The sequence below is a fragment of the Melozone crissalis genome, unplaced genomic scaffold (assembly GCF_028551555.1).
Source record: "Melozone crissalis strain CALT ecotype California unplaced genomic scaffold, PUWL_Pcris_2 ptg000019l_1, whole genome shotgun sequence".
Taxonomy (NCBI): domain Eukaryota; kingdom Metazoa; phylum Chordata; class Aves; order Passeriformes; family Passerellidae; genus Melozone; species Melozone crissalis.
This window is the reverse complement of record NW_026535797.1, coordinates 15,485,801-15,513,777: the sequence shown is the minus strand read 5'-3', so window position 1 is coordinate 15,513,777 and position 27,977 is coordinate 15,485,801. Positions and strand designations below refer to the sequence as shown.

Genomic DNA, 27,977 nt, shown 5'->3' with positions numbered 1-27,977 from the left:
TCCTGGAATAATCTAGCAATTATTTCAGCAACACACTGGAGAGACTGCTTGGCTATCATTCATGAGCGCAGCCTTTCCTCTGATAAACTGTAGCCAACTTTGGATGAGAGTTTTAACCTGGAGATGTTCTAATCTGATCTGGGTGGTTTTAAAGCTTAGTAAAACAGCTTTGCCTTCCCAAACTCCCTAGGATTAGAAATGATTGAACTTGAGGTGTTGATATACTGCAAGTAAAAATATTCTCTGGCAGGAGTTAGAAGCACTGCAACTGTCAAAGAACTAGGGTCATCACAAGTTTCTGCTTTTAATTTTCTGTAATCCATTAATAATTAAGTTGAGAAAGGAGAAAATCAAATTAATGGCTAGCCAAGTCAATTTAAAAGATAATCTATTGAAGTAATTCAGATACTTCCTTTTGTCATTAGAGCTTTGATTATTTTCCCAGTCATTTCATCTATTATTAGCCACAATGAATCATGAAGTAGAAACTGATGAATAAGGTATTTGGGAGTCACTGACAAAAAGAACTTTGTAAGAATCCATGAAACTTAATAAAAATTGAGCATTCAGCAGGGCATATACTTTGAAAGTCTTTCAAAAACTTGTTGATTCAAAGCTTTTTACATGCCCTACACTACTTGACCCTTTCCTACTTTTACAGCCTTTTTAGCTCATTAGAAGGATGCTGTTTTGCTATTTGCCTCTCTCATCTCTAAAACTAGTTCAAGTGGTGGGTCAAGCATAGAGCTGGAAATGGAGGTGGCTGATTGCTGCAAATCCAGAAGTTTTACACTCTGTATGTAGAGCCAGAAAATTCCCTGCCTTAGTCTTACAGTTTCTGTGATCACCATTTACCTTCTGGAATGCATTTGTAAGAGCCTTTACACTGTTCACTGTTTTCTGTTTCCTATCAAGTCTGATGGTGATTGCTAGTAAGTAAGCCAGAGCAATACAAATAATGTTATAAAGCAAGATATGAAATCTCAGACTCTTTAACAGTCCCAAAATTATACAAAGTCTCTTGTATTGGTGTTTTCTTTTCAAGCTTAATTGGAAAAAATGAGATTAAATACCAAAACTAAGGGTTTCTATATACTTGCCAGGCAGTCAGTCTGAAATTTTAGTTATGATATATGATCAGATTTGTTACCATTTTAATCTAGACAAAATTTTCATTTGAAACTGATGAAAGTTTTTAAAGTTTCTGCATTGATGGATGCTTTGTGCTATTAACAATCTTTGTCATCACAGTGTATAGGGAATATTAGAGTGGAATTTTCAAACTGCAAAGGCAAACTTGTGGTGACAAAGCAGCATGCTGCAGGTACACTACTAGAAGAAGACAGAATTATCTCAAAAACAGGTTATTTCTTTCCACATCTTCATGTCATGTTCATTGATATCGAAATGAATTGAATGTTAAATGAAAAGCAAAGTGAGCAATTACTAAAAGACTGTTTATATCTGAAGGAAGAACAGAATGACAGCTAATAATGTTATTTAAGCATTTTTTCTCCTTTTTGCTTTTTTTTTCCTGATTTGCCCTGTAAGGTCACTTTCAATCATTTTTGCTATGTAAGGGTCAGCCATTTGACACTTCTAGGTTTCTAAACTATATGGAAATGTTTGTAGAATGCTTGCCACTGCATAAAACCAAAATGTTAATGGCTTCTCTAAGTCAAATTAAATTTTAATGGCCATGGTTTAATTTTTCTTTCAGCCCATTCACGTCCTTTAAGCAGCATTAAATGTGATTCAGTTGTCTTCTAATATCACAGCTGACCTGAATAGCCTTTTCAATTAGACTTTTAGATGAAGCAGATCTGATACATTCTAAATAAATAAAGATCTCTTTTTATTGGTTAAATGCTGATATTCACAGCTCATTTAATCCATTTATAGAGATGCAATGTCAAAAGAAGAACCTATTTTTTTGTGCAATGCTAGTGATAATGTGCAGAGATGAGACAAAAAATTCACATCTTTGTTTTGTCAGTGAATGGAAATTAAGGAAGAGTGACTCAAAAAGATCTATTTAAAACTTTAGGAAAGATGCATGACTGAGAAGTGATGAAAATTTTTTGTAAAGGAGTCACACATTAAAAGCATTTTACGAAATGGTGTGAAGGATAGTCAGTTAACAATGCACATTCTCCTCAGAAATTTATTCTGACATCTTACAAATAATCTTATGCCTAAACAGTAGATGTCCAATGTTTTTTAAATTGGTTCAGTCTGTACTAATGTAAAATGTTTTAATTTAATCTTTTCATGGATTTAGTGTTTACAACATAGTATGCCTTTTACACACACAAAAAGTGATAGAAATTGTTAGAAATTTACCATAGTTTGTTCAAAAGCATCTTTGATGTTTCCATAATTCTGTTTGATGTTTGTTCTCATTTTTGGATGAGTGTCTCAAGACATTCACTAGGTAACAGAGATGATTCACTGTGATGAATCCTTCTCTGTGTATGAGGGCAGGCATGGGCAAGGGGCTTCTGGGTTTCCTGCTCAGCGTGGGACCCAAGAAAAGCCATCTGGGGCATCTGATGTGCAGAAAGCCGAGCTGAGTGATTTGCACTGCCTGGGTTTCCTTCCCAGTGGCTTTGCTTATCGAAATGCAAGAGAATGCTGCTGTCATTAGCTACAGTAGGTTTCAGCACTGAGTTCAGTCTTGCCATTTTGGTAGCTTGTGTGAGTGTCAGATGATAACTTACAGCTAAGTTGCTTTCTCCTGATGTGAAGTCCCAGCTCTGAAACAAACACCAATCTCTCATGACGGCTGCCTCATTAGACCCACCTAAGTGGAAAGGAGCAGTGACAGCTGTCAGTACCAATTACGGCACCACCAGCTCCAAACTGCAGTGCCTTCTGCAGTGCCACTCCTAAAGATAATGTACCGTTAGAATTCCAAAAATGTAAAACTGATTTTGCATTATTTACACAATTTTCTGGACAAGTTTTGCCAAAGTGAATGTTTTGAAAAGTTATAAAAGGGGTATGATACAATTATTTATAGTCCTGCTTTATAAATGAATATACTTAATAATGCATATTCTACTCACCATTCCCACTTTAAAAGGTTAGCAATAAAAATTGTGGTTTTTATTATGCGAGGTAAACTGAAAAGTATTAATTCATCATTTTAGAACAATTAGCATATGCAGTGGTGGTTACTATTTGCATTATGGAAATTAAACATGGAATTGCTAAGTTCTGGTATGACTTACCTTAAAACCACTGCTCTGGTGTTTTGAAAGGGGAAATGCTTTTCCCTTCCTTGAACATTGAATTTGTACATTCCTCTAATGTACAAATACATAATTTTCAGTGAGTATAAAACATGTATTAAATAAAATTCAGAAAAGGCCTTTTTCACAGGACCCAGACACTGTTGCTGAGACAGTCTGAATAGGACCACATCATTAAAAAAAAAGTCACATCAAGTCTGACTGCCCCAGGTATTATTATAACACATAATCTGGGGCTGAGGCAGAGAGGCAGATTGCATGATACAGAGCATGTACTAAAATTGATTTATCAGTATAATTTAATAAGCTGGAAAACCTGCTTCCTGCATTAGGGTTGAACTGTTACTCTTTGAATGTTCTGGTAGTTTGGGAGTAGATTAGTGTGATAAGGCATGGGGGAATAAAAGCTTTTATGATTAAAAGGGAAGCTGTACAAATAATGGGTACCTAACATTAACATGTCCAGAGATGCATTCACACACTGAAAGAGCTTCATTTTCAAACTCTGTAGAAAGAAGGACAAGCAGTTCTTTATGATAAAAAATTGTGCACGATCAGAGATGGTAACTGGTAGGACTTTCTGTCGTAGAGTCATGTTATATGAGTTGCAATGAATTCGAGGTGTATAAGATAGGGCTCAGGCAGTTTGCCAGACTTGTTCTTTCTTGTGCTACTGATATTAGGTATATTACATAAGGAATATGATAAAGGGAGAATATGAATAAGTAATTTCCACTACATTTTTAATTTTATTGTATGTTTCATAATGCATAAGACACTCTAAATTCTGTGAAGATTTGATTCATTCTTTTTGGAATTTTAGTGGCATTTCAGTGACATTTGGTTTCTTGTTTGTTTGGTTTGGATTTTCTTTTTAGTTCTAGAGGATAGGAGAATTTGTATATTGCTGTTGGGTAATAGGTATTGCAGGCTAAAACGTACCAACAGGATTATGGAGCAGCTGTCTGCCCAGAAATGAAATTAGTGAATGAAATGAATCATACATTTATGTTTAGGGTTGCTTCTAACATATCTACCAAAATATCTATGACTATTGTTTGTTTTCTGTGAAAATTTTCATTTCTCAATGAAGAACTGTACAGAAATGTAATTATTTTCCTGGTAGGGGCTATAATTCAAATGTTTTCTTTTTTTCTTTAGCAAAATGAATTTTCTAGTTAGAATTTCTCTCTCATGATTAGCCTCAGTTATAGAAATTTCATATTCATGTGGTGTCATTTCATCTAAAGACAAGGGTATATGCATCTGGAAGAGATAGTCAGAGGTACAGAAACCTCTGTGGAGTGTCACAATGCCTTTGCAAGATGACTGAAATATTTTGATTGAGTATTTGGACAAGAATTGAATTGACAACTTGTATTAAAACATTTCTATCTCATTTATTTTCAACTGTCCACCTAAATCCTTTTGCTTTTTCTCATTTTCTTGGCCAGCTTTACTAAATCCTCTCTGTGAATAATAGATTGAGTGATTAGACAGAGAATACACAATCAACTAAAATTATCACTCAGAATTTGTAGCAAAACCAAATGTTTCAAGTTGTTAGTGAGGGGTTTTAAAAAAATGTTTGCGTTTTTTGCCTTTTACATGGATATTACGGGGAGGCATCATATTTTGAACTACTTCTCTCAAGAGTCACAATAATTGGAGAGTCTCTTATAGACATTTGACATGAATTCAGTTAATACCATGCAGAGTTTTCTGAAATGCTCAGCCAATGAATTTAAATGGATCAATTTTAATACTTAGGCCAAGAAACGTGTTCAAGTATAATTTTTAAAATATACTACTTGAAAAGTATTTTCCATATATGGATGAGCATCTAAGTATCTTACAAGTTGTCTCACAAATAAATAGCTCTAAAATAAAATATATTCATGATACTACATAAAACTGGTAAGTAAAAAATCTTCTAAAAGTTATAGAGCATTGGGTACAAGGAGGACTTTTAAGATAGTGGAATATACTAAGGGAAAGGTGAGGAAGCAAAATTAAAAAAAGACAGGAGATTTCAGATAAAGTAGTAAGATAAAAGAGAAACACAAAGCACAAGAGGTCAAATCAAAGCTATACATGGCTTTGATGAGGTGGAGATGCCTAGTTTGATAGGTAGTTCTTTTCCTTACATGTTATGTATAAAATCGTTTCATTGGAGTTCACCTGCTAAGTAGAGTATGCCTTACAAAGTCGAGGCCACTTAAGGCGGGAATGGAATGAAGAGAGACAGAACAATTGTCTTTGTAACAGTAAGAGACATGCAGAAGAAAGTGACGTTCTTTCTAAAGGAAAATCGTCAGAACTCTGCATAAAGGGCAGTTGGAACAAAACTCTGGCAGTAGTCTTAGTCTAAGTTCCCAGCAGTAGAGTCGGCTCTAAGGTAGCATTAATAGGCCAAGGATAGGGCTTGGCTATGATTAAGAGGCTTAATTAATGTTAATTAAGGCAGAATAGTGCTAATGATGCTTAGCCAGCTTTCTGTTAGACATACCTTGGTGCACCAGGAAGCAAGTGTCTATTTCTTGTTTTGTTGCACACAATGGTACTTCAGCATCTCTTACCTCTGAACTGCGGTGCCTAAGTGATTCAGGACAGAAATAGAAATTATTTAATACATTTTGTCTTGTGTGCAGTCTTTCTTGGATGTGTGTTGTTTTCTCTGAGAAGTTTCAGATGCCTCAGTGTTTTTGAGTGCATTTCTTACTATTAATATTCTTTGCATATAAATGTCTCAGGGCATCTGTGTCAGAGATGAAGTTGTGAGAATTTTGCATTGTCTTAGTGAGCAGTCACTGTGACAAACAATAGTGTTCTGTGGTTCACCATGTGCAAAAGTGTTCTTCAGGTCAGATGCCACATGGTTCAGAGATTGCAGAAGCAAATACCTGATATTTAGACTTGAGAGATCAAAAATCAGTTTTAATTGTGCTATGTATTGCACTTTGTAATTTTTTCCATGTTTTTATACCCAGGAACCTGGCTTGAAAACAGGACATTTATAGTAGAGTTTACTTATTGCTGATAGACTCTTTAGCAGCAGTCCAAGTTTATTGTAGAATGGTTAGTTGCTGTAAGGATGGTTGACAGCACAAGTTAAGAATGATGTTTCCTGTCAGATAATCATGAGAAAAGCTGCAAACATCATTGACCTTGCAGCTAGGGGATACATTTTGCAGACCCCTGTGAGCAAGAGTAGCCACAACATTTTAATTAAGTGTGATGTGATCTTGCTAGTGGTGTGGTGACATAATAACAAGGAGGTAGCTGCTGGTTAATTTTTTTTTCTTGTTGCAATATGAGTCAGGCTATTTTCTACACGTCAGATAATGGGAAAAGACTAAAAAGGTTTGCAATAAATCATGTATGAAAGGCATAAATTAAAAGATATGGTCAGAAATAGTCCTTTTAGTTTGGAAGTGGTGGAATATATTATGGATTGTTGCTGTACAGTGAGAGAGGTAGGTGGAAATGTTTTAGGCAATCTTTTTGAAGAATGGAAAATCAGCATTAAATAGCAGCAAAATCTAATATGATAGATTTGATTATAATCATCTGCTGTGATAACTGTTCTATCATACCACTAGGGCCTGTCTTGGAAAGCAAAAACCCAAACCCATTAAAGGCTTGGGTATTGCTTCTTCTCAAATATGTACTTACAAACACATGCTTGTTCATAAAGTAATAACCTTACATGCTTTATCTTGTGCTACTGATCAAGGATGGCAGAATATTTTCCTTTTATCTTGGCATATCTTACAGCTAGAGACAGGTCTAGTGGATAAACACAAGGAAAACACCTGTTTATTTGGTCCTTTTACAGTGCTTAATTTGTCCAGTTGCACCTAATTTGTTTATCTATGTGATAGCATCTTCTTTGGATATGATATCCAATGGGGATTTTCTATATTTGCTATAATATCTTTATTTCATTTATGAAATGTCTTGATGCTGTTATAGTATGCATTTGTATCACTAGAATAGATGGTACTACACCCACACTTAGCCAATGTAGATTTGACCCTCACCATTCTTACCTTATAAATGAAATGTGAACAGCATGTTCTTGTGTTCTCACTGAAAGGTTGGTGGGAGCTTGGACATTGATTTCAGTTGAATCATGACAAAATAGGGGGTCACTTTCAACTGATTGTTTGAAAAATTGAACTGGCAAGAAATGGTGACACAGGGAATACATCTTAACATTTCACCTAAATATTAAAATATGTACCTATATTGAAGAGACCCTTGAAATGACTCATTATCTGAGGTCCCAAAACCTCAGGTGAAGGTTGAAAACAAAACAAGTGAAGGTTGAAAAAGTCAGGATTGTTTTCAGAAAGAAGTCAGGACAAGTCTCTGAAAATACATGGCTAGAGCTTTATGATATCTGGATCAGGAAGAAAGGCACAGAGAGAACTCTAAGAAGCTGCATTCTCAAACAGAGTATTTTCTTGTCATGGTTTGGGAATTAAGGAAGTTGGTCAGTAATAATCAGGGAAGTTTTCAATCAAGAATAAATCGACTAAGTCAACTTCATGAGCTCCTTAGGCTGATGGAGAATCACATCTTGGAGCAAAGCAAGGAAACTTTGTAAAGGCGGGTAACAAGATTTCACAATGGAGGGATTTACTCAAGTTAGAAGTTAAATTTAATGACAGGCTTGTCCATGGTTTAAAAGGCTTTTCTGGTATGCCTGTCCTTGTAGAATATATTGGCAGCCTTTCTCAGTGGAGATGCAGTGTTCCTTTGATAGTATAGTTTAAATTATTTTCTCAAATGGAATAACCTTTTTTGGCCCAAAGGGTGTAAGTATTTCAGCTGCAGGGAACTGCTGGCACACAGTGTACATCCACACCACATAGCTATCTTGGCAAACCGCTCATGTAAACCAAGTAGACAAGTTTTGAATTTCAGTTTCTTTCTCTGTAAAAGGCTGGTGTTCTGAGTATACCCCATAGATTAGGGGTAAAGTCCTCTTCCCTTAGACAAAATTAGTAGATGACACAATCCAAATTAGGTATTGAAAGGGAACAGTCTCATTTTCTCTGCATTATGCTTCTGTAAAATTCCCTACCTACCTTACTTTCCTACTGGGGCAACTACTACTGCAAGTGCAGTTATTGAAAATGTGTATGTCAGCTCAATCCTGGAAAAATTCCACAGTTCACTCTAAAAATTTGAGTGATAAATTTTCTTAAATCTAACCAGATTGTACATGTGCTTGAAGTTTAAACTGTGCATATTTTTTTCAGAAGTACTTGAGTAAAACTTGGTAGAAAGGCTAGACTCAAACTCACCATGTTGCAGCTGTCTGCTGGCAACTACACAAATGTTTAAGTTGTGTTATATCTCCTTTGATGGAATAGATTGATAAAATATCCTAAAGTAATCACAACTAAGGTAGAATTAGACATATTGCCCCAAAATGCCAGAATTCAAAATTTGGCTTCTCATGTCTTTGTCACTATTCCAGATGTTTGAACAATTACCTACAGTCCTTGGCCATTACACCATCAGCTCAAACAGAAGTGTTAATCCTATTTCATGTTAGAATTTCTGAGAGATGTCTTGTTTCTGGTTGTTCTCCCCTCCCCTCCCCCCCACCCTGTGGATGTCAGCAATCTATTTCTCAGTTCAAGGACTTTTAATAGAAAAACTGTCATGTTTATATAACTTCCAGTACAGCTGAGCAGGAAGCAAATAGAAGCCTTTATTTTTATGGTAGGTTGATTCTACGGATTGTCCCATCACTGCCAAGTAAGCGAAACCCAGGCTGAACATTGAATATCATTCAGGCATTCTGAAAAAGCATGTTTCCTTCCTCACATGAACATTAATATTGTCTTTGAAATTGTGTAAAGAGAACATTTTGATTTTTAGAAATGCCAAAGTAGACACGCATGAAAAAGTACGTTTTGATGAAAGTTTCTGTGACAAAGGGATATATTAAAGGAACAAGCCTTTTGAAACACTCAAGAGAATTAGTTAGAATTAAAATGGATGGGGTTTGTATTCATGTTTTCAATCTACTGCCAGAAGGCTTCAGGACAAATTGTCGCTATAAAGCTGATTGTTAATTTTGTTAAGGTAGCAGTATAGAAAAATAACTTTTACCTTCTTCTTTAAAATAAAATACTGTCTCTTAAATGTAAGTTTATATATAGTTTATGGAATTCTGAGTAAGTAAAATAGAAACAATTCTGAACCAAGCAATTTTGTCTTGGACATAAAAAAATATAAACTAGTAAATGGAAACCACCTTAGCTGCAAAAGATTTTTTTTACTGGTTGCAAAAAAAAAAGGTGTCACAAGTAGTTTAACGAAAGCATTTTTAAATATGCTTTTTTCATAATTAATAATGCAGACTTTTGTTTACTTATTTCAGTAAATAATTTGAATGCAGCTGACCTTTCTATTTTTTCTGCTGCACTATTAATGATGTTGAAGAGATCACTAGGTTACTGTTTTAGCAATATGTGTCTCACTTAGCTGAGGTTTTGGTTTGCAGGAGCTGAGATGGAAGCAAAAAACTGGAAAGCTTTCTGACTTTTAAATCTCAAATGTCAATGCATTATAAAGATTCCATCCTACCTTTAGGTACTTGGAGTACATATATAATCTATAACCTGCTCTGGCCAAATTTCTTCTCTGGCAGAACACCAGCAGAATGTGGACAATGCACCTGAATAGGTCTTGAAAAAAATTAATAGCTATATATAATGGATAACCCAGATCTGGAAGGATTCAGTGCTCTCTCAGTTTGTGGGAGTCTGTCTTGGAAAGTACCAGTCACCAATTACCTCCAAAGACAGAAGTTCAAAAAACCTTAACCTTCTCTTTCATCCTCTCATATTAATTTATTTTTGGATAGAGGTAGAGGTAATTTTCTTTACCTTCCTTTCTTAGTGGTTGTTGTTGTTTTGTTTATTTGGTTGGGGTTTTGTTTGTTTTTGGTTATTTTTTGTTTGTTTGGGTTTTTTGTTTGTTTTTTTTTCCTAAAGTGCATCATACTTTCTGATAATTCACCAAAATATCTAGCATCTGAGTACACTGATTTGTATTCTTCAAAACTGGAGGTAGTTGAACTTCCTTGTCACCCAGTTTGCATAATTCTAAAGCTGTCTTTAAGGATTTTAATTAGGCCAAAAGAAACTAGGTACTTCAGGATGTCTGAGCAGGTCTAGTCTGAGATACCTCCTCTTATAAATAATAAAAAATATATCTTCTCTCCAGTCAGGTCTGATTTCTCAGTACTTATTACATAGTGGAGTATTTTCTTTTTTCCTGCAGGTTTCAGAATAATTAAAATCTGTAAAATTACCAGTAACTAAGGATGCTGTACCACTGTCTTACCGGCTGTTTCTTAAGAGTGAGAAAGCTTGTTTCCATAGAATGTGCTGACAGAAGAGTTCACGTGTGCAAAACTACATTGATGTTTTGAGACTAAATTCGTCTGCATGCCTTGCATTTCAGCTGGATATATGAAATCCCAAATCCACATCAATACTTATTGGACTGCTTGTCTCTTTCAAACATTGTTGAAGTATTTATTTTTTTTTGGTTTTTTTTTTTTTTTTGTCATTGATTGGCACTGGGAAAAATCTGTTTATGCAGGAAGTTTCTATGATGTCATTTGAAATGCTTGATTGAAATTAAGTGTAACTTAAAGAATTTGCCAAGACAGCAAAAACAAAACTTCAGCAATGTATTCCATGACTTTAAATAAAACTGTGACAGATTGGTATGGTACATTTCATAAGCTTTAAAGCTTGAAATTGCATGGCCAGCTTCCAGGTACAGTTGTGCTATTTATATGAAATTGAGACAGCACTTGCAGTGATTCAAAGCTTAAGCATAGTTTTGTTTTGCTTGGTGGAATAGTGAATTTACTCCAAGTAGAGGATTCAGAGAGGCTAAAGCTGTTAGCAACAAAAAAGTAATCTTGTGTGCAAGCCAAAAGTGATAAATATTCAGCATCAGGGTATAATTGGTGACAGCCACGTTCAGGCATCAATGTCATGGAAGGAAGACAAATACGTTTTTCCCATAGAGGAAGAACTTCTTGCTTGTGTGAGTGACTGTGCACTGGAGCAGATTGCCCAGAGAGGCTGTGGAGTCTCCCTCACAGGAGGTATTCAAGAGCAGTCTGGATGCAATTCTGTGCAAATTGCTCTGGGATGACCCTGCTCGAGCAGGGAGGTTGTACCAGATGATCCAAGGGGGTCCCTTCCAACCTGACCCACTCTGTGAATGACAGAGCACAACAGCACCACCCAGGCTGTGCAACTGATACAATCACTAGAGAGAGCCACACTTTCTGAAGAACAAGCAGGTGACTAAATTCTTACATTGGTCATTCTCCTATTGTGTTGTCTTAGTAGGAACCAGACTGCGGGAAGACAGCTTTATGAATTATTTTAATAGTGTACAGTGGATTTGGTTGAAAAACAATTTTGCAACTGTTTTTCACGGAAATTGCTTTTCTGTTTTTAACAAATCTGAAGTTAAGGTTGGAGAAAAGTAGTTTCAGCATGTGAACAGCAGGTGGTCCTCCTCAAGGTAATACTTTCAAAAATAGGTAAATCACTTTGTTTTTAATATTTTTGTTTGTGATCAGTTTTTTTTCAGTTCTTCAAATTTTGAGTTCCATTCAGATATTCATGTTGTTCCATGACTGTAGTTTTCTTAGATGCTAGTGTATAAGAGAATCCTTACACAGTCTTATTTTAAACCAAATATGCTTTGAAATAGCCATTTGGCTAAAGGTACATAGAAGGCAACATATAAACACACCAATACATAACATAATATATAATTCACCATTTGTTGTTTTCACAGGGCAGAGAAATATTTTCAGGGCTTTGCACAGAATATCTTTAACACATTAAATAATTTAAGTAATTGAAATAATTAAATAACTAAAATGCAATTATTCTAAGAGAGATTTTGAAGATCAGTGAATAGCTCTAAGTTTAGCTACACTAGTCACTTAAGTTCCTCAGCTGAATAACTGTTTTCCTTTCATTGCATTAAATTAAATACCTGTTAAAGCAAAACTTATCATCATGACATGAAGAGGAGTACCTGAGTGTCTTGTACTCTGAGAAATGTCTAAGTTTCTTTTGGGTCATAAAAGATACAGTCAAGCATAGCATGACATACTTTGATCTTTGAAAGTGCATTTAATGAGACGAGGTGAGTGCCATGCATTACTGCTTTTTTTGAGGCAATGCAGTCACTGAGGGTGAAATTACATTTCAAGTAAATTTAAGTGCTGTTGCACAGGTTTTTCACTGGTGTTCTTCACTTCAGTGATTTTTACCCTCAGAACAAAACTTGTAGAAATAACTTGTGATGTGATCCCTTCTGCTGCAGCGGGTAATGCTCCTTTCTTCTGACTTGATACAAGAAGATCTTTTAAGTAATTACTTGTCTGCATTGTTTGGTCATTCCCTAAAAGATTTCTTGAACAGAAGCTACTGATGCACAATACCAGCAATATCCTGCTGAATAAATGAGAAGCCAAAAATGCTTCTTGTTTGTATCCTTTATTAAAGCTGTATTCCCCTCTGCTGTCTAGTAAGGTTTCTGATCCTAAAGGGAAAGGATTTTTCCCAATGCTGCTTCATTGCAGAGTTGGATTAACTTGAGAAATAAAATAAATACATTCCACAGTCATGGAAAATAGATTCTGCCTCCAGTGAATTAGAATTACTGTTTCACTGGGCAAGAAAAATAGCATTTTAATGAAGTGTCCACCCTCAAGCACTTTTTCCAGAGAAGACACCTGTGAATCTTTGCCAAATGCTTACATAGTTCAGCTGGGTTTTTGTTGAATTGCTTGGCTGGGTGAAGAAGCTGCTGTATGCTACCTTTGGCAATTCAAACCTTTGTAGAAGTCTGATTTATAGCTGCCCAGGGGAACAGTTCGCAGTTTTCTCTATGTTTTTCTTTCAGAGACAGTATAACCTAAATAATTCTATTCTTAAATTAGTGGGAAAAGTAATTCTGCAGACAAAGCTATGACAGCAATTTTTTTTACCCACACATTCCCTCAAAATGAATCAGGGTAGTTCTCATAACTGTATGGTATCTTTTCAATTAAATATATAATTATATCAGTTTTAATTTTAATTGTCTTTCCTAGTGGCAGAATTTATTTCAGTTGATTTAATTATATTATTGCTATTTTAGACATTATTCAGCATCCTATTAAACCATCTTATAGATATTAACTATACCCCAGAAGAGCACTGTAATGTACCCTCAGGGAACTATTAACCCTCACGGTGCAGAAATTCCAGAATTTCCTTTGATATAGAATAAAAACTCTCAGTCAGTTTGGATTTAGAATTCTGGAAATATTCAACCCAAAGTTTTTATCAGCTGGTGCAAACCAAGTGCAGTAGGGTGACTGAAAGGCTGGGCCTTGAACTCAGAGTCCAGCTATAAAATGTTAGCACAGGTATCTTCCCACACTAGCACTTTTCATCTCCACATGAGATTGTTTTGTACCTTACCACCTATGTAGCATTAGAAAGAAGAGAATTAATTTTGACATCAGCTGGCAACCACTGGTGTCAAACTGCCTTCAAAGGCAAGTGGGATCTAATTCAAATAACTACCAGGACAGCAGAACTTATCTGAAGAAGCCCAACCCACATCTGTCTTCTACAGAGCCCTGATCAGGTCTTGGTTTGCTGTTTTCCTCATTACTTCAGGCATGTTATTATTTCTGAAAAGCAGGTTTTGACTGTTGGCATTCACTGAAATCAGGGTATAGATACTTGCAGTGTTAAAATGGGGAGGAATCTTGGTTATTATTTTTAGTAACTCTGCTCGAAATTGTCATCTAGTGCTCATCATTAGTTGCATAAAGTAACACGGTCATCTCTACAGCTTTTTCTTCCTATTTACTACCCTGTCCTGCACTGGAAGGCTTTCCTGAGTTTTAATTCTGGAATCAGAGTGATCTATGACTCTTAAAACTGCAAACTTATGGAAGCATAGCATGGCTTCATGTGATAAATAGTATAACTGACCCTTCTGTCTAATTTGATGAACTCTGAAATGGCATCTTGCTTTAGGCATCCTCATTGATTTTATGTCTGTGTCATGTTTAAGGTGGAGATGAAGCACTGAGAGGACAGATGAAGCTGGTGCTGGAGTTTGGCATGTTTGAGAGCCCCTGCTTTATTCTGACTGAACGTTCCCTCTTCCCCTCTCCCTTGGCTGCCAAAGTGGGCACTGCACAATGCGAATCAGGCTCACCAGTGCTTATGTTTTGTATTCTGCTGTCTCTGCTTTCCGTGTGTCTGGTTTTGATTGTAAACTTTGGTTGAGCTGCTTTTGCACTTCAGTGAGCATTTATTTTCTTGCTACCTTGTCTATATGTATGTGAACGACCATGGCATTGACACTGTTGAATCTAAATGTTGTTTTGGAAATGTGGAGCTGACCTGAATATTAAGGAAAGCTCCTGAGATAAAGCTGGAAGTGATTTGAAGAACAGCTTAACATGTGGTGTACAGAGCTTAGCTGGCCATTTATGCTTGCAATGGGCTGGTGCAGTATTAGGCTGCTACTTAGGCTTTTAATACCCTCTACAGTTAGAATTTGTCAGAACTTCTATTTATCAGAATATGTAATTGAGAGTTGCTAAGGAAATAACTTCAAATAAATGCTAAAGCATTTTCTTGTCTTGGAAGACACTTTCTGCCACAAACAAAATAACTTTCTGACTTCTTTTAACTATTACCTAGTTCCTGTTGCAAATGAAACAACTATGTTGCAAACATAATAATTTCTTCCATTTAACAAACTCCTTCAGCATGAAATCAGTGTTTCAGAAACCCTTGCAGATCTGACTCTGCTAATTTCTTGTCAGTGTACTAATTGTATAAGTAGCAAAGGTTAATGTCCTTCTGAGTCAATAAAGCCATTTACTCTGGGCCTAGATTTCAGACCTGAAAAAAGGTTTGGGGAGAAAATGTTCTGGAATAATAAACTTGTGATTAAATTCTGAATTCAGTAAATTCTCTTTAGGCAAAATATTCAGGGAATTGTACTTATTGATCTACTTTGTAGACCACTGCTTTTCTGTTTTGTTAAAACTCTAGTAATTTATATGTGAAGATGGGACACCATGTAACAAGGTTTTGAAAATCTATGGTATCAGAGCCAGGAATTATTCTGTAACTATTTTGAAATGGGTAGAATTCTTCTTCTGTCAAACATCCAGGATTTTACTTTCTATGTAATAGTTGCAGCACTGTCACGCTCTAGTACTTCAAGCTTAAAGAATGCTTTTTCTCTTTATAAGAGGTTTATACAAAGAAAATATGTAGTTCTTCATAGTTTGACTGACAGTAACATTGAATTATTTTAATATCTGGCTGTAAGAAGTTGTCTGTCCCCTGTTCAACGTCTCAGCAAAGACTGCTTAATAAGCAAATCCACAGCCATGCAGACTACCTGGGATTTGGGATATAAATGTATGTTCCTTTTCCTGAAAGGCACATGTTGGTTGGAGATAGGTTGTAAAAGAAAATTAATCAGGACTGCAGTTATTAGACAGAATTCCTGATCCACTTCTATTTGGTCAAATTCAACTGATGTCAAACAATAATTCTATGCTGCTGTTACAGTGGGCGTTAAATGAGACCCAGCACGGAGGATAGAGTAAAAGTATGGCATTGATATCAGAACAGAGAGAAAGAAATGTTTGCACTAGGTGTACATATGTGTGCATGTTCCACTAGAGATGTAATTACATGTTTTACTGGGCATGCACACTAAGGTTACTAGGGTTCCCCCTCAAGAACATGCATTTTATGGTACTTATAAATTATTTGTTTGCTGTTTCTAAAATAAGTGATTCTGCTACTTATTCAAGTGTTCTCTTCACTGCTCAAACAAAAGATCATTGCTCTGTATTTCTTCAGCTATGTGCAACCTTCTAATTCCTAATTCCTTTTCCATTGCCACACAATCATCACTTCAGCAATTACATTTGTTCTTCTTATGTTTATGCATATTACTCATCTATATTCAAGAAAGTCTTCAAATGTCCTCACATATTTTCAAAGTTATAGTTGGTGACTTGGAATCTAATAACATCAAGAAGGATAGTTCCAACAACCTTAAAGGTAATTCATTGACTACTAAGAAACATTTACCAGCTTTATACAAGTTTAATCAGCCAAGAATTGAACGCAGTTAATTATTAGCGCACTGTCTTTTATTGTCTTCAGGCTTGAATAAATTATTAGAACAAAAGGTAAGCTGCAATTTCCATTCTTTTAGGTGCTGGATTCTTATAGCTTCAGCCCAGTGAAAATTTAGGTTTAAATTTGAACAGAAGAAAAATATGTAAGTGGATTCTGAATAGGAAATGCAAAACTTTAATATTTTCCTGCTCAAAGCTTCAGAAAGCTGAATTCACAAAAAAATAAAAATGCCACTGAGAGCATTTCAACAAATACTCTCTGTCTTGGGAAATAGAGGGCCAACGAAGCACCTTGGATTTCCTGTGATTTTATGGTTTGATTGATGCAGGATTTTGTAGATGTTGTTAACCTAAAATATGTGGATGTGAAGGAAGCATGGGGAGTCAGCTCCCAATTCCATCAGCTTCCAATTTCTTCCTTTGATTTCTTTAGAAAATAATTTTAAGCAAATATTCTTATGCCACTCTGCCTCTCTAAGATAGGAATAGTGAATTCCTTACCTTTGAAAAATATTTTGAGACATGTTAGCAAAAAGTGCTATGTAGGAGCTTTGCATTATTATTGTAATTTTAGAGATAATGAATGGCATCCTACAAAATAACTCAGTGTTACATGGAATACTAAATATTTTCTAACTTCTTGACTTTGAATTGCTGTTCAGTTTCTAAGCCTAGACTGATGCTTTGTTTGAAACCTCTTTGAAATAATTTCTACCTGTTTAAGCAATTTCGATTTTGCTGCAGACACAGCACAATAGTTGCATTATAGTGAGTATGACTGCTTGTCAAATGCAAACCCCAGACTTTCATCTCCTCACAACTTTGTGCTAATGCTGTTCAACTATCCATCAGTTAGATGACTTCCTGTCACACAAATGGCAGTTGACAAGTCTGCCTATCAGTTCTGTTCCTACAAATTTCCAAGTTTAGGAAACCAGGTTCAGTTTTAGGCATCATTTTAGGAGGATAAATAATTTAAATAAATTTTTTAAAAAAGATTTTTTGGGTTGCACAGTTTTATTTTCATTGTTTGAATAGCAGTTCACAAGTTCTCTGAATTCTTGACACAGTGTTGACTAATGCCCTCCTGAATAATATCATCAGGTACCCTTGTGAGCATCAGCAAGAGCTGACTTTTCCCATAAACACATAAAAAACATTTGTAGATGTCCTACACATAAGATTCACTACTCCAGATTTTGGGTGCTTACTCCACCAATTCCATAAAGAAGAGTTATTCTCATTGCAGAAATCTCTCCTCTCCTCTGCTCATTTCTCCTTAGGCTGGAGTGATTGCACTCAGTAAATGTGTGTGCAGTTCCTGTTGTACTACCAAGCCCAAAATTAAAATCTTGTATTGGTTCTGCAATACTCACATGAATTACACTGTGAGATAAATTTTCATGTGTTCTCAAGCATTTTATAATTCTAAAGGGAAACATTCAATAACATGCTTTTGCCTGTTTTCCAACGATAGCCAAGTCTTAATCAGATTTCAGTTTAACACTTTTCAGTTTGGAAAGTAGATGAAAGACAAGCTGAATGCTTAGACTTAAAAGAGGAAAACAAGAGGTTATGGCATAATTTTTCATTAAGAACATTTGCAATTAAATTTGTGCACACAGATTTAATTATGAAATCCTTAGTGCATGTAATGAACAAGCTTTAGTCACATTAAGGATGAACTGCCCTCAAAAAAAAAAAAAAAAAAATCAATCTCCATCTCTGTAAAAAGCATTCTTATATTTAAAAGATCTGCAAAATAGTCAATGGACTTATATCTGCTGGTAAAAGAAACAATAAATGTTCATAATCACAGTTTTGTACATTAAAATGTTCATCAAAAGCAAAGAAGAATATTGAATATCTGTGGTAGTTTGATTGACAAGTTTATCTGCTGTTTCTGCACTGCATTCATAATATGTAACATTGTATTTTGATTATGCTTTTTTTTAAAATCCAAAGATGACTACAATCTTCCTTTTTGGGACTTAAGGGGAAGAAAGAAAGAGATTTAACATCTGCAAATGGATCTGAAGTATTTAGTTGAAAAACAGAGGACATAGATAAAAAAATTTTAATTATTATTTTATAATGAACACTAATAGACATCATAATAGAAATAAAATATTCCATTTTGTATATGTTTGAAGCAACATTGCTATCACTTTATTCTGCAAACAACTTTTCTTATAATGCAGCAAAAATGCTGTCTTTGAAAACAGCAAAATTCAACAGGAACTTAACTCTTTTAATGTCCTTGTTATTTATTCCTTCTAGGGGTAAGAATATTGGACATGACATAGACTTTTTGATCACCAATCCAGGACCAAGAGAGGATGATGAACTTCTGCATAAAGTTATTGACTTATGGAAAAAGCAGGTATGAACTAAAGAGCACTTGACCAAAAAGACATGTTCTAACTGAATTAAGCCTATATAGCTCTTAAAGAATGTCATATGCCTTGTTACAACTGACTGCAGTATTTTGGAGCAGGATATTGCTCTATTTGATTACTAACCATGATGATCTAGGTGCATCCTGTAGCTCTGAAAGCTAAGGTTGAAGGGTATATCAGAATTGCACACACATTCTGTAATATCCTACCCTAAGAATATGCAGCTGGTCAGAGGTGAGAAATCAAGCTAGGTAGAGTTTTGAGTGTCAGAGAAAATTGTTCTTTTACTTCAACAAAACTGTCTATTTCTTTAATTTCTCCTTGAGGTGGGAGTAGGTTTTCCCAGGGGAAGCTGCTCCAGGGAGATCCAACTTTAAGTGTAGAAATACAGAAAAATTGACACAGTTTTCCATGATGTCTGTGTTTGGAAAAATGCACACATCTTCAAGGTCCCTTCCAGTCCAAAGTGGTAGACAATTCTGTCATTTCTTACAGGAGTTGCTCATCTAAGGGATGGATTTTTGGTTGTTTTGTTGAGGGTTTTTTGCTCTTTTTTTTTTCTTTCTGTTCAGCTCTTCAGTTTCCAGCAGCTTTAAAGTTGGAGGTGTCTCATTTAAAACAGGTGCAGGTAGCTAAAATATTCCTAGGTCAGAAAAATACAGTATGTTGGGAAAAATGAACTTTTGTTTTTCTTCTACTTTTCTAGCCAGCTGAGATATTTTTCAACATTTACTACCAACACTACTCAAAGAAATAGACTACTTCTCAACAAGTAAAAGGCCAGCACCCTGAGGTGAATCATCAAGTGCCTCACTGCTAAGTCAAGTCAGCTTTCAGTGCTGACAGGCTGCAGAGGATGCTTTTGAATTGATTCTTGAGCTGTATACTTCAATTAATATGTAGTGGGTTAACACATGAAAGATTAAAAACACCCAACTACACAGAAGTTTATGTGACTGTATGAGGATATCTGTTTCAAGGTGGTTAAAGTCTTTCAGCTGGCTTTGATGGAAGGGCCTCAAACTTGGTTTTTTCCTGGTAAAATGCAACGTTAGCTGAATTCCTCTTCTTCCAGTTGAATTTTGGTCTTTAAAGGGTTAAAAACCTATTATTAATTTTTTTAGATTTTTCTCATTCCTCTGTGGAAGCTGTATGTGTTGGAGTAGATTGATAGCAGGTACTATTTAGACTACTCAAAAGCAATGAAGCCATGACAATTAAGGAGTGCTGAGGAAATACTCTATTTTTATCACTCATTTTATTATTAATGTATAGGTCCTTTCACAATTATTATATTCCCTTTACTATGAGAAACATTGCCTTTCTTCTTAGAATGGGTCTTTTCCCTTCTTATACACACTTGAATCTCTAGGAAACCAGGTATGGGTCCTCCAAAAATCATACTTGTTATAATAGAGCAGAATGGAAAAGTGACAACAGACCAAGGCTAGAGCCTGCCCTGAGTGCAGCCTTTCATTCCTTCTTTTCCACTTACATTACTGAGAAAAATGGCTGTGATCTGAGAATTCTGACAAGTACTAAAGTTTTCAGTTCACTTTGAGCTGTTTTCATTAAAAGGAATTGAAAGAAAAGAAATTGGAAATGAATTGTTTTTACTGGTTTTCTTGTTAAGGGGGCTATTTGGCAGAAAGGAGAGCAGGCAGAGTATGGGAGGTCAAGGGTGGCCAGGAGTTTGATAAAAGATTAGGATTCCTCTAGAAATCCCAGCATGTAGAGCATATCAGAAAAACAATGGTCATAGAAACCAAACCCAAAGAAGCTGGGTATAGTTTAAACCGATGGACAATGATTTCCTGTGTTCTGTTTGTCCTCCAGACATTTCATGGTTTATACTAGTTACACTACCTCTCTACTGTGGCATTTGTAATATACAGGCTTTTACTGGCACTACTGAAAAACAAGCTGCCTGCAAAATCAAAATGCAGAAAAGAAAGCAAGGGTTTATACACCTCTTGCCTTTTTATTATCTTTATTTCCAAGGGAGAGGGGAGGACAGAAAAAAAAACCAAATAAAGCCCTTTGTAACTTTTTGCAGTAGTCTGCATCACAGCTTGCCACTTTTGTGCTGCTCCTTCTAAGCCCAAATTAATTGATGTACATCATGGAGGTCGTGATGTTGGCTTCCTTTTGGCAGCTCTGAGTGAAGGATTCCACAATGTTTAACTTCTAAATTATGGACCACAGCTTTAAATAGTTTAAAGGGCCTTTTTCTCATCTTAAAAGTTTAGTGTTACAAGATCCTTCCATGGAAAGCTACTGAAAATGAAGTGGCTAAATCAGCACCATTATGGTCTTTGATGCAGCATCACCAGGGATAAACAGGCTGGGGAACAGAGAACACAAAGTCTTCAAAGTAGAGTGGCAAAATGGAAAAGCTGTGATGCAGTACACAGGTTATGGTCTTAATGGCTCCAAAAAGCCTCATAAAGAAAGTAAGAAATTACTTTTGTGGGTTAGAGCTTGAAAGTCTGTGGGCAAACAGGCTGAGCCATCTGTGTCGATGTAGCTTCATTCACATACTGTGAAAAAATGCTTTCATTTTTTGCTGAAATCCTGTATAGCTATATTTAGCACTGTTCCTGTTATATACATACTTTCAACAATGGAAGAGATACTGTCACTACAGGCACTCCTGCACTCTTCAGTTTTTCCCTTTATATTCATGTAAACATAATGTTGTTGTTTTTCTTTTGGCTTTAGGAAAATGAGTGATGGAGATGCCTGCCTGTGCTTACCTATTTTAATGTATTACTGGTCTGGTTTAAACTCTAGTATTCACCCTTGATGAGGGGATCAGGAAGGGGAAGGTTTGATGTCCCATTAAAGAAGGATGGTGAGGAGCAAGTAATATTTCTTCTTTTGCTGGAAACAGATTTTTGGAAACAGGGTTCACAGGAAAGCCGCACATTCATTATTAAGTGACAGCTGGATTTTGCCAGCAACAAAACCTGTTTCTAAGACAAGATATAGAAATAATTAAGAAGCCAGAGGAAAGAACCTTTTGTTTCAGATGAAAGAGTGCATAAGGATGTGGAGCTCCTTTGGGAACACATACTGTCTCATCTTTCTTCGAAATTCATTATTAATTTTTTTGGTTCATTCTGACTCAGATGAGGAAATTCTTACCTAAAAGAGATTATTGCAAGATGGTTAGAGCCTTGAAGATGAGAAATCTTGACTTAAATTTCTTTAGAGAGAGTACAGGGCTGAACCTGATTATCCTACTTGTGAGGTTATTGTATAAAGAAAGCAGAAGTGTTCCATTTCCTGTTCTAAGTGAAGATCTGGCATTTACTAAGACATGTGATCTTTCTGGGGTGTACTGTATAGCTGTGTGTGGGTGAGTAGGTACGAGTAACTCTCTGTCTGTCTGTCTCTTGTTCAGAAGTGCAAATGCCCATGGCATAGAGAGGTAAACACCTTCATTGATGGATCCAGTGCTGATCTGTCCATTGCTGTCAAAGCCAGGCTGCTCCAGATATGCTCAGAAACAGATTATTCCCACACACTGGGAACTTCAAGATAAAAAGTGACCAAGGCAGCTGCAGGATTATGCAGCAGCTGCTGAGTTTTACACTGCTGATCAAACCTTTGATGCTGTTTTCTAGTGACTTCTTATCCTAAAAGGCCTGACTTCTCCCAAGCATCAGTTCTGTCTCATCTAGATTGAGATTTTTCCAAATTAACATGCTATTTTGGATTAGATATAAGAATTTCACTGAAAAAAAAAAGAAATGCAGTTTCAGTTTATTAAACTATCTCAGAACGAAATTTAGAGCAACAATGTATACATTTAAGAAGAACATATTGGATTTCATTTTCAGATGATATAAAATGATCCTACTTAGCTTTAGAGAATTAATCCAGCTAGCAACAATTATGAATAATGACAGCATGTAACACTAAATATGGAATAGAATTCCATTTAATTAAAAATGACTGAGAATGCTAGTGACCATATTTGATTGATTTTTTGGTGATTGATTTAATATTTTTCTAAAAAGTCATACTTTTCCTCAATTTGAACATGGATTTACTCCAATATCAATGCTATTGATGTGCCAGCACTCAGCATATTTAAGTAAAAGTGTGCAGTCATTCTAAAAATGGAAAATTGTTGAGAGTCTTCACATAACTGTTCTAAAAAATACATTTAGTTTTGATGGTGTAGTAAATTTGAGAAATTAAAATGCCCACACTAAAACTTGATTGTGTAAACAAGACCTACAGCACTTTATGGTGTACAGATCAATCTGAAATTTGCAAGGAACTGCAGATTCCCTGACTCAGAGTAATGAGAAGGATGCAGCTCTGCAGGCAGCAGTGGCCACAACTTCACACAATCTTCAAAGCTGACTGCCCCTTCAGGCTGTGCCTTTTCCAAGTGTACCTGAGTGCATTTCACCTTTGCTTTGTGGGATGATGGTGATGTCCACTGTCTAATTATACTAGGTTAATTAGAAATGCTATCCCAATGCACATGACCTAGGCTTTGGCTCCTATTAATGGTGATACCCTGACTTCTGGTATATATTGTGTAGTGTCCCAAATCTCCAAGGGCAAAAAAGAAAAATGAGGCAAAAAATGAGAAAATACTGCTAAGTAGCTAACAGATTTTTACAAAAAATTGGCAGAATATTGGTGCTTAATCAAAGCATGAATTCATCAATTAATGGTCAATGATGAATGATATTAAAATTGTTTTTATTAGCATTAAAAGCAAGAAAATTAATGTAAATGGAGTATAGTTTCATCAAAAAAAGCAGAAAAATAAGCAGTTAGGCATTAACACTCAACAGCTGTTTTGAGTCTATATTTGAAAAGAGCAAGCATCAGTGCCTTGTGACATTGGGGTAAAATTAAGAAAAAATTGCTGTTTTAAAGATAGATGTTACAGAGCACCTGCTAAATTTAAGCATTTTCAAATCAGCAGACTGTGAAACTAGTAATCCAAGAGCAGAAGCTACATAAGGAGTTTTCTCATTTCAATTTATAATAAATCTTCATAATCAAGAAAAATTCTAAGCAAGTGAAAGAATGCCAATTCAAATAAAATAGTTATCATTAAAAAGGCTGGCTCATTGACCCATGAAGAGCCTATAACTGATTTCCAGTAGAATAATGGGATTGTTAATTTGGAGCTATCATCAACAAAAAGCTGGAGGCTAAGAATGTAATAATACATATCAGAGTCTCTTCATGGAAATCATATCTTGTTAAATGTTTTTGATATGCCTTTTCTTTGCGGGGGGGGGGCAGAATTATAGTTTTGAGTGATAAAGGTAATTTTATTACTGTAAAGTATTCTCCAAGACATTTAAGATATTGGCATGTAAAATTACCACACCTGCACTAAATAAAAGAAATAATAAAAGTCTGGTTTTTAATACTGAGGTATTCTTCCAAAAATCAGTTCTTTGTTACCTGGGACATTAAGAGTCTTATCTGGAGACCCTTTGTCCTGGTTTTGGTCCAGATCAGAGGGAAGGGGCACGGCCCAACCCTAATGTAATTCAATACCACTTTCCATCATTGCCAGGGATGGGGGAAAGGGACTTTCTCTCTTCCTAGAAGAAGGATTTTTCTTCCAATGGGAGAAAGTGTGGTGGTTGAAATAGTCTGGTATTTTACATGTAAATTGGTTCTTTGTCTTACACCTTCTTTTGTTAATAGTGCTGCTGTTACTGTTTGTTGTCTTACCTCATTGCTGTTTCCAGGAACTTTTGTTCTTATCTCAGCCCATGATCTTTGCCTTTTGTGTTTTCAGTTGAGGTGGGGGAGGGGGAAGCAAGAAGAGTGGTTTTTGCTGGGCTATTAAATGGGAGAATACCATTCCTTAACTACAACACCATTGTAGTTACCAACTGACAGCCATCAAATAAAACCACTTATAGGCACTCTCAGTTCAATATTGCAATTTAAAAACACCCCTAGTCCAGAGGAAGAGAATGTGTAAACTTTGAAGTGATTTTAAAACAGAAACAAAAAAGTGGTCCAAGGACCTAAAGAAATGGGCATTCCCTCTGAGCAAAAGACATGGGCAGGGATCTTCCATCTCTCTGGAGACTCCAGACCTTGTCACAAGGAAATCCTGTGCAATAGATACGGTCCAAATGGAATCTTCCACTTTGCAATCCCTCAGCAAGGCTGTGCACTGGACTAATAATATTTTTCTACATGTCTGCTACATAGGAACACATCAGTCTTTACTCAGAAATTTCTGTTAACATTAACTAGAAAAAGGCTTAGGAGAAAAGGAGGTAGGGGAAGAATTACAAATTCTGTCTTTAGTACAAGGCAGGACCTCACTACTGTCAGATATCTACCAGTGCAGATTTCCCTCAAATATTTTTCCAAAGTCTGAAGCTGTTTCATGTCTCTCCTTAGCCCAGATTTGCCCTGGCACAGTTCCTTGTTTACTGAAATTACATTTCACATGAATTTTTAAGTCAACTGTCTAGAAACTCTGGAGTGACAGTAAAACCAGTTCAGCAATTCAATGTGAACAATATCTTCTCTTTAGGACTTACTCCTTTATTGTGATATCATTGAATCAACATTTGTAAAGGAACAGCTGCCAAGCAGAAAAGTTGATGCCATGGATCATTTTCAGAAGTGTTTTGCAATTTTAAAATTATATCAGCCAAGAGTAGACAACAGCACTTGCAACACATCAGAACAACTGGAAATGGCAGAAGTCAAAGACTGGAAGGCAATCCGTGTGGATCTGGTCATAACCCCCTTTGAGCAATATCCATATGCTCTGTTAGGCTGGACAGGCTCCAGGGTAAGTAACCACAGCTCTGTATGTTTTCTTAGCATTGCAAACACGTTTTTGTTGTTTTAGGACTATTCAGAGTTCATGGATTTAAAGAAAAATATTCTTGATGTCCACACATCCCATCTCATACTGTCATCCACCACTGGTCGTGGGTTGGAGCTGATGAACTCACCACTAACATTTATGGATGTCTCTCTAGGAGGGTTAAGCTCTATTTTCCTTGAAGCTTAGTGTTTAGGTTTATGAACTGGAGAGCTAGGTTTTTGGTCAGTTGTGTTGTCTTTTACATCATGATGCTGTTAACAAGCAATTTAAATGGTTACTGGGTAGAGATGATTTGGAAAGCGTCACATAATTACAGGAAATTAAACATTTGAGGAAGAGATATTCTGAATTGGAACTTAATTTGTTTTGTAGGAAATTGAAAACAATTTGATATCTTTCTTTTTGGGTTAGATCAAATGTTTTGTTTCAGTTGCATTTGAATTGACTCCTTTAAATTGTAAAAAACTGGGAAAAAAATTAAAATTAGACATTAGTTTTGAACCAAAATAAAATATATTTTGATTTATGTTTTAATAACAAAACTTGAAATGATAGCTACTTTCACAATAGACACTAGTTAGCTGGCATAATATAAAATAGTACCCTACTTTAAAAACAAAAAATTTCAACCTAATGCAAACTCAAAACTCAAATGATTAATCTTTCTCCAGACAGAATTATTTTTTAATCTGTTCTACATATTTGCCTTCTGATGTTCATTTTTTAGGGAGTGTTTGCATGGTACAATGGAGAGCTTCTGAGCCTGCTCTGAATTATCTTTTTGATGTGCTGGAAGCAGCACTGGTGCCTTGCCACTCTGTTCTACTCAGGTTAATTGGAAACAGGATGGTTTAGACCAAGTAAAATGTTGAAATTGATGTGTTCTCCTGCTGAGTTTGAGTTACTTCAGTCACTTTTTTGAGATAAGAAAATGTATTTATTTGGACTTTGGATTAAGTTCTGCAGACTTTGGGGTCTTTTCTTATCCTGGAAGTGTTTGGCAACTTAAAAGCCCTTCTCTCAACTCTGTCGATAGGAGTCTACACTAAAAACACACAGTGTGAGGCCCTTTGGATGAGTAAGCAATGACTTCAGTTTTCTCTGCCTCACTGAGCTCCTACTCCCTGTTGGGCTAATCCACATCCAGACTGTGGGAGCCCATCGCAGGTTTGCTTTTTTATACAGAGCCCAACTGCTGTCACAGTAACCGACTGCAATGACGGACAGATGCAAATGTTTGGATTCTTTATCCAAACATTTCTCTTCAGATGATTGATTTTATCAGACTGTATTCCTTTAATACAAGTAATTTTTGGTCCTTAGTTTATTATTTGGTTTGGTGTTAGAAGGTGCAAAGGATAAGAATTTTGGTTTGTGCATGTGTTTGATACTTGCTCTATCTTTGACAGCAATTTGGACGTGACTTGCGGAGGTACGCTGCACATGAGAGGAAGATGATACTGGATAACCATGGATTATATGACAGGAGAAAGGTACTGTTTATTCTCAGAAATAAAGCTAATGTACTTTTATTTCCAGTTAGTTTTTTATATTCAAGTATATAGAATATTTTAGCTTGATTATCCATTTGGTGGTAAAACAGTTCCACCTTCACATGATTTAGTTTCACTGGAACAGTCTGATTAAATCTGAACAACTAAGTCTGGAAATCTTGAAATCCTTTTTTTTTTTTTTTTTGGCAATTGTGAGGTAATTCCTGAATTGTAACAAGAAACATGAATTAGACATTTGTTTTTGATAGGAACTGTGCAGCCTTCACAGAACTGAGAACAAACCATCTGCAAGTATTTGAAAAAGGCACTTCACTGCCCCTCTGTCTCAGAAGGAGAGGTAATTTCTGTGTCCCCAGCACACTTTCAACTCATATTGGCCTGACATTGCAAAGGAAGAGGGGATATTGAGTGCTACAGGCTCAGTTAGAAGGCTTGAGGAAGTTTTTGCAGGGTATGACACTAAGTAGAGATTAGGGATTATCCTGCTTTTAAAGGCCTGCATTCAGAAGTCTGGGTGGAGTTCTGTTTAGTCAGGCTTGGCAGCCTGGGGAGTAATTGGTATAATTTCTGGTATGAAGGCTCTTGGCTGCAGTTATACTGGTCTCTGCATTTATCTGGCTTAATGTCTGTATTTGTATGAGGCCATTTAAATAATAAGCAAAAATCAATACTGAAGATGCTTATTGATGTCAATTTAGGGAAAGGCAAAGAACCACG

The 27,977-nt window shown here is 35.9% G+C and overlaps 1 protein-coding gene across 1 annotated transcript in view; it reads left to right on the top strand.

Moving 5' to 3' along the window:
* Nucleotides 1-27,977, top strand: part of DNTT (DNA nucleotidylexotransferase) — a 74,207-nt gene that overhangs the window by 28,863 nt on the left and 17,367 nt on the right. The window contains exons 8-10 of the mRNA XM_054276577.1: nt 18,781-18,883; nt 25,444-25,707; nt 27,156-27,239. Of these exons, the coding sequence (XP_054132552.1) occupies nt 18,781-18,883; nt 25,444-25,707; nt 27,156-27,239 (451 nt within the window). The remainder of the gene's footprint in view (nt 1-18,780; nt 18,884-25,443; nt 25,708-27,155; nt 27,240-27,977) is intronic.